Source organism: Budorcas taxicolor, chromosome 2, assembly GCF_023091745.1.
Source record: "Budorcas taxicolor isolate Tak-1 chromosome 2, Takin1.1, whole genome shotgun sequence".
NCBI lineage: Eukaryota > Metazoa > Chordata > Mammalia > Artiodactyla > Bovidae > Budorcas > Budorcas taxicolor.
The window spans coordinates 39,442,462-39,456,957 of record NC_068911.1 but is presented as its reverse complement, the minus strand read 5'-3'; the positions used below and the strand labels follow the sequence as shown (position 1 = coordinate 39,456,957).

Here is a 14,496-nt window from a genome sequence, read left to right as displayed (position 1 = left end):
CCTGGCGGTCCAGTGCTTAGGACTCAGTGCTTTCACTGCCATGGCTTGGGTTGGGAACCAAGATCCCTCAAGCCACACAATGCAGCCCCCCCTCCAAAAAAAAGGGAAAAAACGGAAAAGAAATAAAGCACATAAAGCACTCAATGTAGCTTGGCACACAGCTGTTAAAATTAAGGCATTAAGAGTGGTAATGTCTGTAGGTCTATAGCCCGGTTCCTGGCACGAGTGCTCTAGAAGTTGTTTCCCTTCCCCACTGACATTACGGTAAACCAAAGGTTCCACCGTGTAGGCAGACACAGAATATGCTCATTTATGTGTGTCATTTTTGTATGCTTCAGATAAGAAGTTGGAGCAAGGGATTCCTTCAGAACCTGTTCAACCTCCTTTGCTGCATTGCTCTACTCTCGTTTTTCTGTTTCTCTTAGGCTTCTTTTTTATTGTTTTTATGACCTTCTAAATAAAAATTCAAGTTTCTCTGCGCTAGGAAAGCTTGAGCTTATGTCACAGAAAGAGGAATTGGCTTTAAAAAAAGAGAGAGAGAGAAAGAGAAGTTGGCTTGAAATGTTGTCTCAAGGCTCAGACTTTGGGATACACACGTAAAACTTGAGGACAGTTGCCATGTCCTCCTTGGGCCAGATCTCCCTGGTTCTCCATCCTGGGTTGGGCACCCAGTTCACCCCCACCCCCAATACATCTGCCTGCACACATGCTCCCATGATCTGAAATCCTCACACTGTTCATACAATTACTACTTCACCACCCCAGACCACATGTGCATCTGCTGAGCCGCTACACCCACACATAGACTACACACAAGTGTTTGCGTGTCCCTTATACATACAGCTACCTGTAACCCCCAAATATTCAGGGGAGGCATACACACAGCTGTAGACACCCCCTCCATTCACAGTGTCCCTCATGTCATCAGGCTGTGTTTAAAATGATCCTTGATTTTGCTTTCTGTATTTCACCCTTCTGATTTTCTTATCATCCTGACTGCAGACTTAATTTAAAGATGGTCTTAGCTCCAACTTGGATATCAGTACAGTCCCATGGTTACCCCAAATTTATTCAGTACTTTTTCCTAAACGTGACCGTGAAGTTGTTCTGGCTAATCCTTATAAAAGGGACTTCAGTGCCCATTTGCTTGCCCCATAAGCAGATTCAGAGCTGGGTGACTATGATGTGTCAATGAGGATCATCAGTTTTAACAAATGTACTGTTGAGGGGGGCGTAGATAATGGGCAAGCCTTGTGGGGAGGGGGCATGTGGGAAACCTCTGCCTTCTTCTCAGTTTTGCTATGAACCGAAAAATGCTCTTAAAAAAGATTTGTCTTCCTTAAAATCAGTATGTGCATGCATGCTTGCTAAATTGCTTCCGTTGTGTCCCACTCTGCAACCCCATGGACTGTAGCCCACCAGACTCCTCCATCCATGGGGATTCTTCAGGCAAGACTACTGGAGTGGATTGCCATCCCCTTCTCCAAGGGATCTTCCTGACCCTGAGATCCAACCTAGTTCTCTTTTGTCTCCTGCATTGGCAGGCAGGTTCTTTACCACTAGACCACCTGGGAATCCCTTCTACTGGATAAAAGGAAGAAAGAGTTTACACTGGGGACGCACCAGTGGTAAAGAGTCTGCCTTCCAATGCAGAGGGTGTGCGTTCGATCCCTGATCAGGGAACTAATAACTCACATGCCACAGGGTACAGCCAAAATTCTTTAAAATTTTTAAAAGAGAGAGAGATTACACAGGTTGGAGGCACCGAGACAGTACGAGGTGTTAAAGAGAGATGGGAACTTTATTGAGAGTTTCTCCCTGATGAACTCAGAACAGAAAGAGCATTGGAAAGATTCCGCTTTGGAGAGAAACAGCAACTGTTCAGGCACAAACATTCACAGATACTCCTCCTAGGGGATTCCTGACTCCCCACCCAGTTCCCCACGATCCCCACCCCCACCCAAAGAGTCAGAATTCTGCTCGAAATCCACCTCCACAGAGCAGGGCACCAAATAGTGCTCAAAGCCCCGGCTGGCAGACAAGCCTGCGGGAAGTTAGAGAGAAGGGAAGTCAAGGGGTGAACAGCGGAACAGAAGGAATAAGAAAAGGAAGCTGAATGGAGAAAAGAAAAGGGGGGAAAGATCACTGATGATGTCACACGCACCCCCAGAAATATAAATACCGTATGAATGTGTTCATCTCACTCCAGCTGCTGCCCCCAAAGCAGTGCTGACCTCAGCAGCTACGACGACGCCCAGTTCTGCATTTTTTCTTCCCCTTCGGCACTGAGAAAACAGAAATGCCCAAAGTAGCCGAGGGGGTGAAGGGGCATTATGGAGCAAGGTGGGAGGGCAGCCCCTTGAGAGCGTAAAGGATGGAGAGATGAGGCCAGGGCTGGTTTTGAACGAGAAGGAAGCAGCTCCCCGGGTGCTGGTCACCAGGTTCCTCGGCTGTCCCTGCAGACTTGTCTTCTCTGGTTGACTGTCCTTAGAAACATGTCCTGGAGGTGGTGGGGCCTCTGGTCTTCTTGTGGGAGGTTCTAGATCCTCCAAAGGAGCCAGAAGAAGCAGCCTCTGAGGCAGCACGTGCCAGACTGCTGACAATTCCAAGAAACTCAAGGAATTCCAGACTGCAGATCTCTGTGTGAGCCTAACGTGGCCACCAGCGTGCCCATTTGCTTCCTCTGCCTGACCCTCAGGCCACTTCTCCCTCTGCCTTTGTCTTGGCTTTTCCTTGGGTCTGGGGGACGCTCTGGTGCAGGCAGGGCCTCTTGGGGAAGTCCCCCAAGACAGCTCCCTCCCAGGACAGGCAGAAGGAGGCCCCAGGTTAGGGGGAAGGGGCAGCCAGGCCAGGTCCCCTAGACTTAGACTCATCACCAACCCATCTTCCATCAAAAGGCTTGTCCCCTCCATGCCCCGTCCCTCCGTCCGCTCCTGCCCTCTGAGGGGGCGCGCCAGGCAGGCAGGACTCTCACCGCTTGCTCCCCCTCTGTGCCCTCAGGCATTTGTCATCTCCCTAATCTCTCTTGGACAATGTAACACACACACATTCACACTCATTGGTACTGGAAGGCCAGGCACCCCTGCTATGCGCTCGGTGGGCATCAGCATCAAGTTCAGGTGGGAAACTGACAGACAGGCCTGGGTTGCCAGTGGCACCGAGTGGCTGGTGCTGCCTCTGACTCCCCAGAAATTACTCCGAGTTTCGAGTGTTGACGCATCAGGGAATGGAGAAGCGAAAGGAAAAGCCGTGTGATGAAAACCAGGAAGGAACGACTCCTGTGCCGAGTGTCTCCACGGAGAAGCTGTGGCAACAGCAGGAGCAAGCTCTCCACTATCCCCTCTGAAACCCAAAGCCTTTGGGGTCTGAGTTTTCCAAGACATGCAATAGACAAAGACACACTGCAAACCAATTAACCCTCTGAGCCCTGCCGGGACTCTCACTGAAGTCACTTCCAACAAGGAAATGACTGGGACACATGGAACAGTCACCCTCCTCCTGGGGCCGAGAAAGGGACCGAGCTTCCGGCTGGCTTAGAAGGTGCCAGAGAACTGGCCTGGGGAGCGCTTGTTCTCTCTCAGTGTCCTGGTATTCCAAACCGTTCCCTGCCCCTTGCAGAAACAGGGGAGAGGGCCCGGGGGTAGGCTCAACACCCAGGTTGATTCAGACCCAAGAGATTGTCTCCTTTGAAGCCAACCCAAGCTCGGGAGGCAGATGAGGGCTGGGGACAGACAGAAGACTGTGTGGGAGGTAGCTGTGTGCACGGAGCAGACAGCCCTGCAGAACTCAAGTCTTCTCTAGCCTCTCAGCTGATCGGGGAAAAAGGAACTTCAGCTGCTTTTAGCCTGTGTGACACTCATTAATTCAGTTTACACTAGAGTTTAGCTGCTCTCTGTCCCCGCCCGCCGCCCCACTGCAGAGAGGGGACCCAGGAAAAGCAGGTGTGGCCTGACATGCCTCGGTCAGGCCCCTACTTGAAGCAACAAGACAAGCAGGCCCTAATTCACAGTTTCCACTCCCCCCCTCGACCCACCCCTTCCCCCACCACTGGCCTCAATTAACTCCCGTCTCCAATGCACAATGGTTCCTGCCAGTGTGGCTCAAAGGGTTAATAAACCAGGACTTCTTGGACAGTCAGGACACAAGCTCATTCACCAACGACGACGGGAGCCCGAGAATGGCAACGTGGCCACCTAGGGTTTCTTATAACGGTTCTTTGGGGTCTCGCCACACCCTGTCTTGTCACAGTTGAGAGCACCTGGGTTCTTCCCCAGCCCAAGGCTGCCCAGGAGGCTGGGGAGCTCCTGGGTGATGGCCCGCTCGATCTTATCCAGAAAACAGCCTCCCATGTAGGAGCACTGCTGGGACAGGAGCTTGAAACTGGAGATGGGGTTGATCCCAAAGAAGTCCTTGTAGGCCTCGCGGTGGGGAAGGTCAAACTTGCTGACGTTGGTCTTGGCCAGGATGGTCTTGAAGATGTAGAATTTATCAGGGTCTTCCACGATGTCCTTAAAGACCAGCTCCCCATCACTGAAGAAGGTCATCTTTTCCTTGTACGTCTGCAGGTAGCGGTCCACTAGGAGGGCGTGAATGCGGACCCGAATGGCGTGCTGGCGGATGAAGGCGATCTTGTTCTCCAGCCTGTTCTCAATCACCTGGTTCAGGTCCTCCAGGAGGGAGATCTCTTCCCTGAGAAACAGGTCCCGGTGGGTGTCGGGCTTGTAGTCGTAGGGCCAGAAGGAGCTGACATACACCCGCGGAGGCTCTGTGACGTTGATGAGCGGGGCCAGGCTCCAGAAGAGGGCCCCGTAGACCCTCATGAGCATCTGCGTGGCCAGGTTGTCGGCCTTGTTCAGGATGATCCTTATCTGGGACTCGCGCCCCTTCAGCTGGCGGAAAAGCATCTCCAGCTCCAGACCCACGTCCAGCTTGGTGGGGTCAAAGACGACGAAGATGAGGTCTGCTCTGTCGATGAACCACTGGCACACGTCGTTGAAGGGGTAGCCTTGGGGAGAGGGAGTGAGAAGTCAGGCTGGGCAGACCCCACACACCCCCAGGCCCCCTGCCCCTCCTTTCGGAACCAGACCATTCTATGGCTTTGAAGGGACTAAGAACCTCAGGGATTTTCTGGGTTTCTGAAGACTTTTAAAGAATTCATTACACATCCCCTGCTCCTTGTCAACCCTCAGTCAAGAATGGCCTGGGGAAACGTCCTGGCGGTCCAGTGGTTAGGACTCCACACTTTCACTGCTGAGGCCTCAGGTTCAATCCTTGGTTGGGGAACTAAGATCCTGCAAGCTGCGTGGTACAGCCAAAAAAAAGAAAGAAAGAAATGGCCTGATCCTTGTTTTAATCCACAGTGGAATTCAAGGCTCCAGGAAAACAAAACATTTCTGCCAAATGGAGATTTTCCCACTGCTTGAAAAGATCTGGGGCAGTGGCAAAGATGTTAAAGGAAATAAGTCAGGGAATTAGAAGAAATAAAAGAGAGGGGGCATCACTCAGGGGAAATAAATGTGGACCTACCATCGAGACCTGGACTAGAATTTGGGCTCCGTCACTGACCAGCTGAAAATTATATGCTTCTAAGCCTTACCATTTTAGTTGAAAAATGACAAGAAGAACAATACCACCTAAGGTGATATAAAGATTACAATGTTGCTAGAAACACAGGAAAGCACTGAACTAAAACTGCCATCCAGTCACAGGGTAGGTGCTCAATACATCCTAACTCCTATAATTTATTTCCAAAATAGGAAGAGTAGGGATACCTGTCTTGAAATGTTTCTACAATGATCAACCAATAACACATGGAAATTATCCAGTGCGTTAGAAGAGTGCAATAAAGGTTAGTTTATTACTATAATTATTAGCAACAATATTATTATTAGCTATAAAACAGGATCTGGTTATAACAAAATTAGAGTTATAACCATAAACTGAGATCCACCATCTGTTCATATATTCTGACAAATGCCCCATTATGACTCATCTCAGCAGATGGTGCTGCATCACAGTGACATTCAGTGGCACTCCCCTGCCACCCGAAGGCAAGCGGGGCTTTGGAAAGTCTGAGACAGGATTGTGTTGAAGCAGGTCTGGCAAAGCAGATATTGGGACCAGGACGAGTTGAAGGTCAAGTTTAACCCAGACTCAGGTTAGCCAGAGGTCAAGTGCACCTGGACAGGAATTCAATCAGTCCAGGCCCTTGATCACCTGGACAGCATGTGCATCTCAAAGACACAGCAGGGACCTGGAGGAGCTCCTGGCAAGACGGCCAGCCCTCCCCCTGGGAAGATGCTGACGGCCTCCAAACAAGACCATTCCTCAGGGAAGTAAACGGATGAGGTACTCACACCTAGGAGGCTCCACAGTGATGACAAAGAAAGGGCTGGAAGCAAAGAATGCACCCCAGAGTCTTGGACAATACTGGTCTCCTCTGGTCTGCCTACCATCCTCTGCCTCAGTTTCCTAAGACAAAGCTCATGCTGTTCAGAAATGAGTGTTGAATTACCTCTTTCTTGCTGCTTGCGGTTCTCAATGATGCCTGGTGTATCCACAAATGTGACCCGCTCCAGAAGTTTGTGGGGAACCTCAATGCCGATCAGCTTCTCCAGGAAATTCTGGCCAAACTTCTCGAGGGGTGAGAAGGACCGGGCGCTGTCAGCAGCCATGACAATACCCTCGATGGTCTTCAGCTTGGGCCCGTGCATGAGGACCGTGAACTCCGAGGTGGTGGGCTCGGCACCTGCACACATGGGTTAGAAAGAACACAGTCATATCACATCACAATACAAATGGAGGCACAGGAGAGATTACTGGGAGTGGAGGGTGGAGGAATGGAAGTTAGTGTTTATTTATTTTTATTTTTTGGCCATGGTGCCTGGCTTTCAGGATCTCAGTTCCCCAGCAGGAAAAGTGCCGAGTCTTAACCACTTGACCACCAGGGAATTCCCTCTCCTGCACTTTCTGTCTCTATGAATTTGATGACTCTAGGGACCTCATATAAGTGAAATCATATGATATTTGTCATTTTATGTCTAGCTTATTTCACTTAGCATAATGTCTTCAAGATTCAGCCATGTTGTGGCATGTATCAGAAACTAATTCCTTTTCAAGGCTGAATAATATTCCCTTGTGTAGATGGAATGAACACATGTCTTTTATCTATCATCAATTGATGGACATGTGGGTTGTTTCTACCTCTCAGCCATAGCAAATAATGCTGCTGTGAATACAGGTATAACTGCTGGTTTCTTGCACATAATTTTCATTATTATATTGAAGATGTATATGAATATTTTCATTTTTCTTTTTTAATCTGTCAGATCCTACTTTTTAAATTGAAATATAAATGATTTACGATATCATGTTAGATTCAGGTATACAACAGTGTGGTTCAATATTTTTGTACATTAAGAAATGATCTCTACAGTAAGTCCAGTTACCATCTGTCACCATCCAAAGTTACTAGTATTGTTTTCTATACTCCCTGTGCCATACACTGGGCTTCTCTGATAGCTCAGTTGGTAAAGAATCTGCCTGCAATGCAGGAGACCCCGGTTCAATTCCTGGGTTGGGAAGATCCGCTGGAGAGGGAATAGGCTACCCACTCTGGTATTCTTGGGCTTCCCTGGGTCAGCTGGTAAAGAATTTGCCTGCAATGCGGGAGACCTGGGTTCAATTTAGTTCAATTTAGTGCTCGGACACAACTGAGTGACTTTCACTTTCATTTATGCCATGCACTTGTTGCTGTTCAGTCACTAAGTCATGTCCAACTCTGCAACCCCACGGACTGTAGCTGACCAGGATCCTCTGTCCATGGGGTTCTCCAGGCAAGAAAACTGGAGTGGCTTGCGGTTCTTTCTCCAAAGGCTTTTTCTAGACCAGGGATCGAACCTGAATCTCCTGCATTGGCAAGCAGATTCTTTCCCACTGAGCCACCAGGGAAACCCTATATTAATGCTATACCATAATTTAAAAAAATAAAATTTCCTGTGTAGTCAAATATCCTTTTAACTTACTTCTGATTTTACATATATATATATATATATATCTTTTTAAGCAAATGTAACCCCTTTAAATCTTTGCATATTGAATCACAGATCTCTCATTGATCTCCAAGTTTTTCCCCATGGCATTACAGCTTAAGTTTAGTGGGTACAGGATCTCTTTCCTGGTACTTTGTGCCATATACCACAGCCCCTAAGTGTTTCATTTTTTTCACAGTGCTTTTTACATGTGACATTGAAATGCCAACAGGCACACAAGAAAGTCACACTGTTACCTGTATAGAGCTGGTAGCGAGTGTTTTCCAAGCCAAGGAGGTAGTTGATCATGGTGGATTTGCCAACACTCCACGGTCCCAGGAACAAGACCATCGGCTTGGACGTGATCTCCCCATCTGTGGGCAGCAGGGACAAGACATGGAAATGAACTCAAAGCTCCTCACTGTGGAGGGCCAGGGTTCTTCACGTTGTGCCCCAGAGAGTCGATCAGGAGCTGTGGGTTTCTACCCTGGACCACAGAGCTTGGTATGGTCTGGAGCATGTCTTGTTCTGTGTTAGTGTGATGACCCAGTTAGCACCCACGAGAAGATAGCATTTGGACTGTGGCACACCAGCATTTGGACCATGCACAGATGCACAGCACACCAGCCCCCGAGAGGGAGAGATCCACTGAGGTCAACAAACAGTGACTCAGAGCTCACACTGGGGGAGACCTCCAGGCTCAGATCTAGGAGTGCAGCATTCATAAGAGGCGCAGGAGAGAGCAGCCACCGAGGAGAGGCTAAAACGTTGCTACCTGGATTGGTTACAGAAAAACAGTCATGGAAGAGGTTTATACACTCTGGGATGGTCTGGACCCGGGCGCTGCCTGGCCCCTGCCTCCCTCTGCTTAGCTGCACCTCCCAACACCCCTCCTCAGGCTCAGCCTAAGCCGGCCAACAGGGCCAGTCTCAAATGTCAGCCTCCAAAGTCCAAGACACGTTTGCCAGTATCCAAGACCAAGCACTGACTCGGCAATTGTCAGGTTCTTGTCTCATGTTGGGGAGAACACCCTGCCTGGGGCTCTCCAGTGCAGGTCCCTGAGTAGAAAAAAAATAGAATTTTCCAGTGTTTTCAAAACCCAAGGATGGGGAGGGGACAGTGAGAGGCTTTCCACAGGGGAGATTCACAATCTCCTGTTGCAGACTTCCAGCCCTTAGGGCACATACGGTCGGCCAAGCACAGCTTTTTTTTTTTGTCCCTGCAGCAAGGCATGTGGGATATTAGTTTCCAGATCAGGGCTCAAACCTGCACCTGCTGCATTGGAATCATGGAGTCTTAACCACTGGACCACCAGGCAAGTCCCCAGCCCTGTACAGCTTAGTACCTAAAGTTTGCCAGACATCTTAGCCCCACTGAGCCTGGCAGGCAAGGCCTCAACACAGGATGCATTGTGGTGGTTTTTTTTTTTTTTCTTTCTCTCTTTCAGTTATTTTTTAAATTTTTAATTGATTTCATTTCTTGACTCAAAAATCAGAAGTATAAAAAGGTATACAGAGAAAAGTCTCCCCTCCATGTCCTCAAGCTGCTTAGGCTATGTGTCCTTTCAGATATTTGAATGCGTGTGTGAGACCACATCTGGTATTCCCATCTCTTTAAGAATTTCCCAAAGTTCGTTGTGAGATCAAACCAGTCAATTCTAAAGGAAATCAATGATGAATATTCATTGGAAGAACTGATGTTGAAGCTGAAGCTCCCTCCAGTACTCTGGCCACCTGATGCAAAGAGCTGACTCATTGGAAAAGACCCTGATGCTGGGAAAGATTGAGGGCAGGAGGAGAAGAGATGGATGAGGATGAGATGGTTGGGTGGCATCACCAACTCAATGGACACAAGTTTGAGCAAACTCTGGGAGATGGTGAAGGACAAGGAAGCCTGGCGTGCAGCAGTCCATGGGGTCAAAAAGAGTCAGACATGATTTAATGACTGAAGAACAACCCCTGGCTGGGGAGCAGGAAGGAACAGGAGGGTGGGGGTGGGGTGGCAGGAATCCCCAGTCACAGCCACAGAGATCCTAGAAGGAGCGTCTTTTTCCCCATCCCAGGCCTCACCAAGGGGAACCTGGCCTTCCAGCTCTCCTGCGAGACCACCTCGCCAGTTTTCCCAGCTGCTGTTCCTGCTCCCTGCAGTAGGGGGCGGCACTGGAACACGCAAGAGGCTACAGGTGTGGCACCCAGGAGGGAGGTCACAGGAGGATGACCCTGGGCTCAGAGCAGCCCGGACACTGGCAAGAGAAGAGGGGAGAGGAGAGGCGCCTGGATGGATAGATCAGGCCCCAGGGACACCCTCTCTGCAGAGTGCCATGCCCACGGGCCAGCTGCCTGCTGTCTCTGGCCTACACATTCTGAGAAGCCTGCAAGGGAATGGTGAAACGAGGAGGAGACAAAAAGTTACCGCTCCTAATTCCAGCCACGTGGCCTGGGCAGCCCAGCATCTCTCTGAGCCTCTGGTCCACCTTCTGTAAAGCAGGAATGAGGGAGGCCATACAACACCCCCTCCCTGCACAGCCATCAGAGTATCACAGGAGACATGCAGAAACAGCCAACTAACACAGGAAGGGACGTGCAATTTCGCTCCCCGTTCAAACGCGAATTAGACTCCCGTCTCAGGCTGGGTCGTATTGGGAGACTGAGATTGGCAGATATACACTACTGAAGTGTGCGTGTGTGCATGTAGGCACAGTTCCTCAGTCCTGTCCAACTCTCAGTGACCCCATGGACTGTAGCCCACCAGGCTCCTCTGTCCATGGAATTCTCCAAGCAAGAATACTGGAATGGGCTACCATCTTCTCCTCTAGGGGATCTTTCTGACCCAGGAATCAAACCCATGTCTCCTGCATCCCCTACATAGGCAGGCGGATTCTTTACCACTGCGCCACCTGGGAAGCCTATAAACTATGTTAAAATAGATAACTAATGAGAACCTACTGTATAGTATAGAGACCTCTAGTCAGTGCTCTGTGGTGACCTAAATGGGAAGGAAATCCAAAAAAGAGGGAATCTATGTATATGTATAGCCGATTCACTTTGCTGTACAGTAGAAATTAACACAGCATTGTAAAGCAATTATATTCCAATAAAACATTTTTAATTAAATTATTTTTTTAAAGGTGATCAAAGGTGAAAGAGGAATTTTTCTGCTGCCCCTTTAAAAAACAACTAGAACAATAATAGCAATTAGATGTCATTGTCAACAGGTTTCCAAGACAAGTGACACTTTAATTAAAATGGCCTTGCTGTGAGGCAACAAGAACTTGTATCACGTTGCTGTGGTACACAGAGGACAACCTAAGGTAACTGGGCTACAACTATCAAAATGCTGAATTCCAGCATTTAAAAAAATATATATCCTACAAATAAACTTGTGTGAAATATGGAACAACTACAGTAGTGTCTGTAACACTAAAAAGGGAACGAGGCAAACGCCCAGTGGTTCATCAACAGGGTACACTATCTAAGGTGGTGGGTTCACAAAGAACAGAAAGAGCAATTGTGTGCTGTGATCCCATCTTTGTCAAACAAAGGAAAAGATACCCTTGAGCATGGAAGCAGAGTGCTGTCTGGAAGCCCTGATGAGAAACCTTAGCCACGTGCATCTCTGAAAGTGGAGTGAGAGAGCCTGGAAATCAAGACAGGGAGGTTTTTTTTTATTTTTCAACTTATACTATTTTGCACAGAAATTTTTTCGGTTGCCAGTTCATCGTATTTTTTAAAATTATTTTGAAAATCAATTTTTAAAATAATCCAAACCCATGGGAAGTGGACAGGGGACAGAAGACGCGATCTGTAAGTGAATGAGGAGCCCCGTGGGGGCTGGAGCGCAGCAGTCAGGGAAGTTAGCATCTTTTGGAAACCCAAACTGCACTCATGGATCTCACGGTAAATCCCTGTGTAGATCAAGGGGCACACCTGCTGGGAAAGGCTGGCCCTTGTCACTGAGGTCTCCGCCCCTCCCTGCCTCAAGGGCTCAGGGGAGAGACGTGGCCGGTACCTGTGATCTCGTGCTGCCGAAGCTCGTTGTATTTGTAAGACTGCTCCAGGGGCTTGATGGATGAGTGGTAGATCTTTCGAAGCCGCTGCAGCACCACTGGGGGCAGAGAAGGGTGAAGGGTTAAGGGTCAGGCAGGGGCTTCGCAGCTGTGGCGCTGTCTAGAAGGCATTCCCCCTACACACACCCCTGAAAGTCACCACAGCATTTTTGTTTTTTAACTTAGCCCTCTGGTCCTTCCACTTAACAGTTCACAGCACCACCTTGGCCTGCAGCTACATCGAGGTACTGGAAACTCCACCTCCTTCTCTCTGCCCCCCTAGTGCTACCTGTCTTAGGATCAGAGGCAAGCAGGCATGGCCACCCCAGCCCTGCACCCTTCACCGCATCCCTGGTGCCCCTGGGAGGATTCAGACAACCAAGTGTCTTCTTGGGGAGAATGTGGCTCCAGGGAGAAGGGGCTCGTGGGGTGAGGTGCAGGGAGGGACCAACGCAGAGCCGCGAGGGTCAGGCTCTCCAGCTGCCCGTCAGCGGCCCATCTCCTGCTGTTGCCAGAGCAGACCCCGGCCTCACCCTGAGCTCTCACTGGCTCATCAATTAGGAGACAGAAAGCCCTGCTGACAGCCTTGGGTTATTATGAGGGTGAAATGGAATACCGGACACGAAGGGGCTTTATAAACTGTAAAAATTGAAGCCAGTGTGATGAACAACCTCCCCCCGGCCACGACTCAGATGCTGGCACCGTCAAAATGACCCTGATGCTGGGAAAGATTGAGGGCAGGAGGAGAAGCGGGTGACAGAGGGTGAGGTGGTTGGATGGCATCCCCGACTCAATCAACACGAGCTTGAGCAAACTCTGGGAGACAGTGAGGGACAGGGGACCCTGGAGTGCTGCAGTCCATGGGGTCCCCAAGAGTGGGACACGATTGAGCAATTGAACAATGACAACCATCCCCAGGTCGCAGCTCTGCCATTTGCTTCCCCAACCAGTCCCTCTGTTCGGATCGCCTTTCCTCCTTCCCGCCAACCCAGAGCCCTCCAGCTTGGACCTGCTCACAGAGCCTCCTCCACAAAGAGAAGCGCTCCCCTCCCTTCAACTCCAGGGCACTCCTCCTCCCCTGGGGTGTCTGCCGGCCTCAGCTACAGACTCAGGGCTCTGCCTGGCCACTGGCCCCGGAGCTCTCCCAGCCCTACCCGGCTCCACCCAGCCCCTGCCTCTGGTTACCAGAGAAGTCATCAGCTGGCTTGTCCTCATTCAGCATCAGAGTTTTCTCGATGTGGGAGCGGTCCCTCAGTGGGGCTTCCTCACTCACATCCTCCGCCTCTTCTGGAGAAAGAAGCAGAGATGGGGGGTTAGGGCAGAGCGAGGATTCATTGGCTCTGGGGCTCCCTCCAGTCAGGCAAGCTGGGGAGTGGGCAGGGTGGGGCAGGATCGCAAGCAAGTGCTGATCGGAGCTGGTCCAGGTTCAACTGCACGGAGCTGTCTCTAGGAGGGACTTTGAAAATCCAAACTCAACACCTGTGAAGCTCCACGATCCATTCTAGGGGTTCAGCAAATGTTGACTGAGCACCTACTATACACGTGCCAAGCACGGAGCCTTGCACTGTGAATGCCGTGGTGCCCCAAACCGACCCAGCTCTGCCCACGTGGAGTTTTCCACAGTCTGCGGGGAGAGGGGGAGAAGTAACCTGGAAAGCAATACAATTACAGGCATCGATGTGGCTTCGGGAGGAGAGTCCGGAAGCTGGGAGGGCCTAAGACATGTGCCTATGACATCTCAGGTGGGGAAGTTGGAAAATTTCCTGAGGGTTGCCTGTGAGCTGAGATCCAGGACAGGAGAAGGAGAGGTTTATAGGAGACTGCCTTTCAGGTTCTAGGTGGACCACTGGCTTGGTCAAGTGAGCATTTCATCAGGAAGAGCTGCTACAGGCAGTCTTGGGGAGTGGAGGGGGAGTAGGGAGGGGGGGAGGGAGCGAGGGTACACTGTTGCTTCTGACCCAGCCAGAGGTGCCCGTGACCACCTGAGGCTCCCAGGGAGGGGTGCCCCAGGCCTCTTAACATCACAGCCATTTTTTTTTAATCCTTGGCTAATTGCACAAAGAATTTTAGGTGATGGAAGGAGGATGGACCTGGCCTGTGGGAACAAGGGGAGACCAGTTCCAGGAGGGATGGCAGCAGAGAATAATCAATGTGTCTCAACAGGGTGATCCTTTCTGCGATCAGACCCAGATCTGGGAGGCCAGGGGAAGGGTCCCCCATTGCAAGTCCCTGACCAGTGGGGAAATGAAGTTCTTGGAAGGAAACCTGCATTGGAAACTGAAGATTGAGTCCAGCGCCTCCATCCTACAAGCCAATTCTGGGTCCAGGTCAGTGTACTCAGTGGATGAGGCCATGCCCAGTGCTGGACACACCTCTAATGCTGCCCAATAGCTTAGGTCCTGCCCACTTCCATCTCCCCAC

The 14,496-nt window shown here is 50.2% G+C and overlaps 1 protein-coding gene across 2 annotated transcripts in view; it reads right to left on the bottom strand.

The window, feature by feature from the left end:
* Positions 1-1,782: 1,782 nt before the first annotated feature.
* SRL (sarcalumenin) overlaps positions 1,783-14,496 on the bottom strand; it is a 37,076-nt gene continuing 24,362 nt past the window's right edge. For both annotated transcript variants that reach the window (XM_052636193.1, XM_052636194.1), the window contains exons 3-7: positions 13,261-13,362; positions 12,039-12,134; positions 8,288-8,404; positions 6,515-6,748; positions 1,783-5,005 (exon numbers count right to left, since the gene is read on the bottom strand). In XM_052636193.1, the coding sequence (XP_052492153.1) occupies positions 4,194-5,005; positions 6,515-6,748; positions 8,288-8,404; positions 12,039-12,134; positions 13,261-13,362 (1,361 nt within the window). In that variant the 3' untranslated portion in view covers positions 1,783-4,193. The remainder of the gene's footprint in view (positions 5,006-6,514; positions 6,749-8,287; positions 8,405-12,038; positions 12,135-13,260; positions 13,363-14,496) is intronic.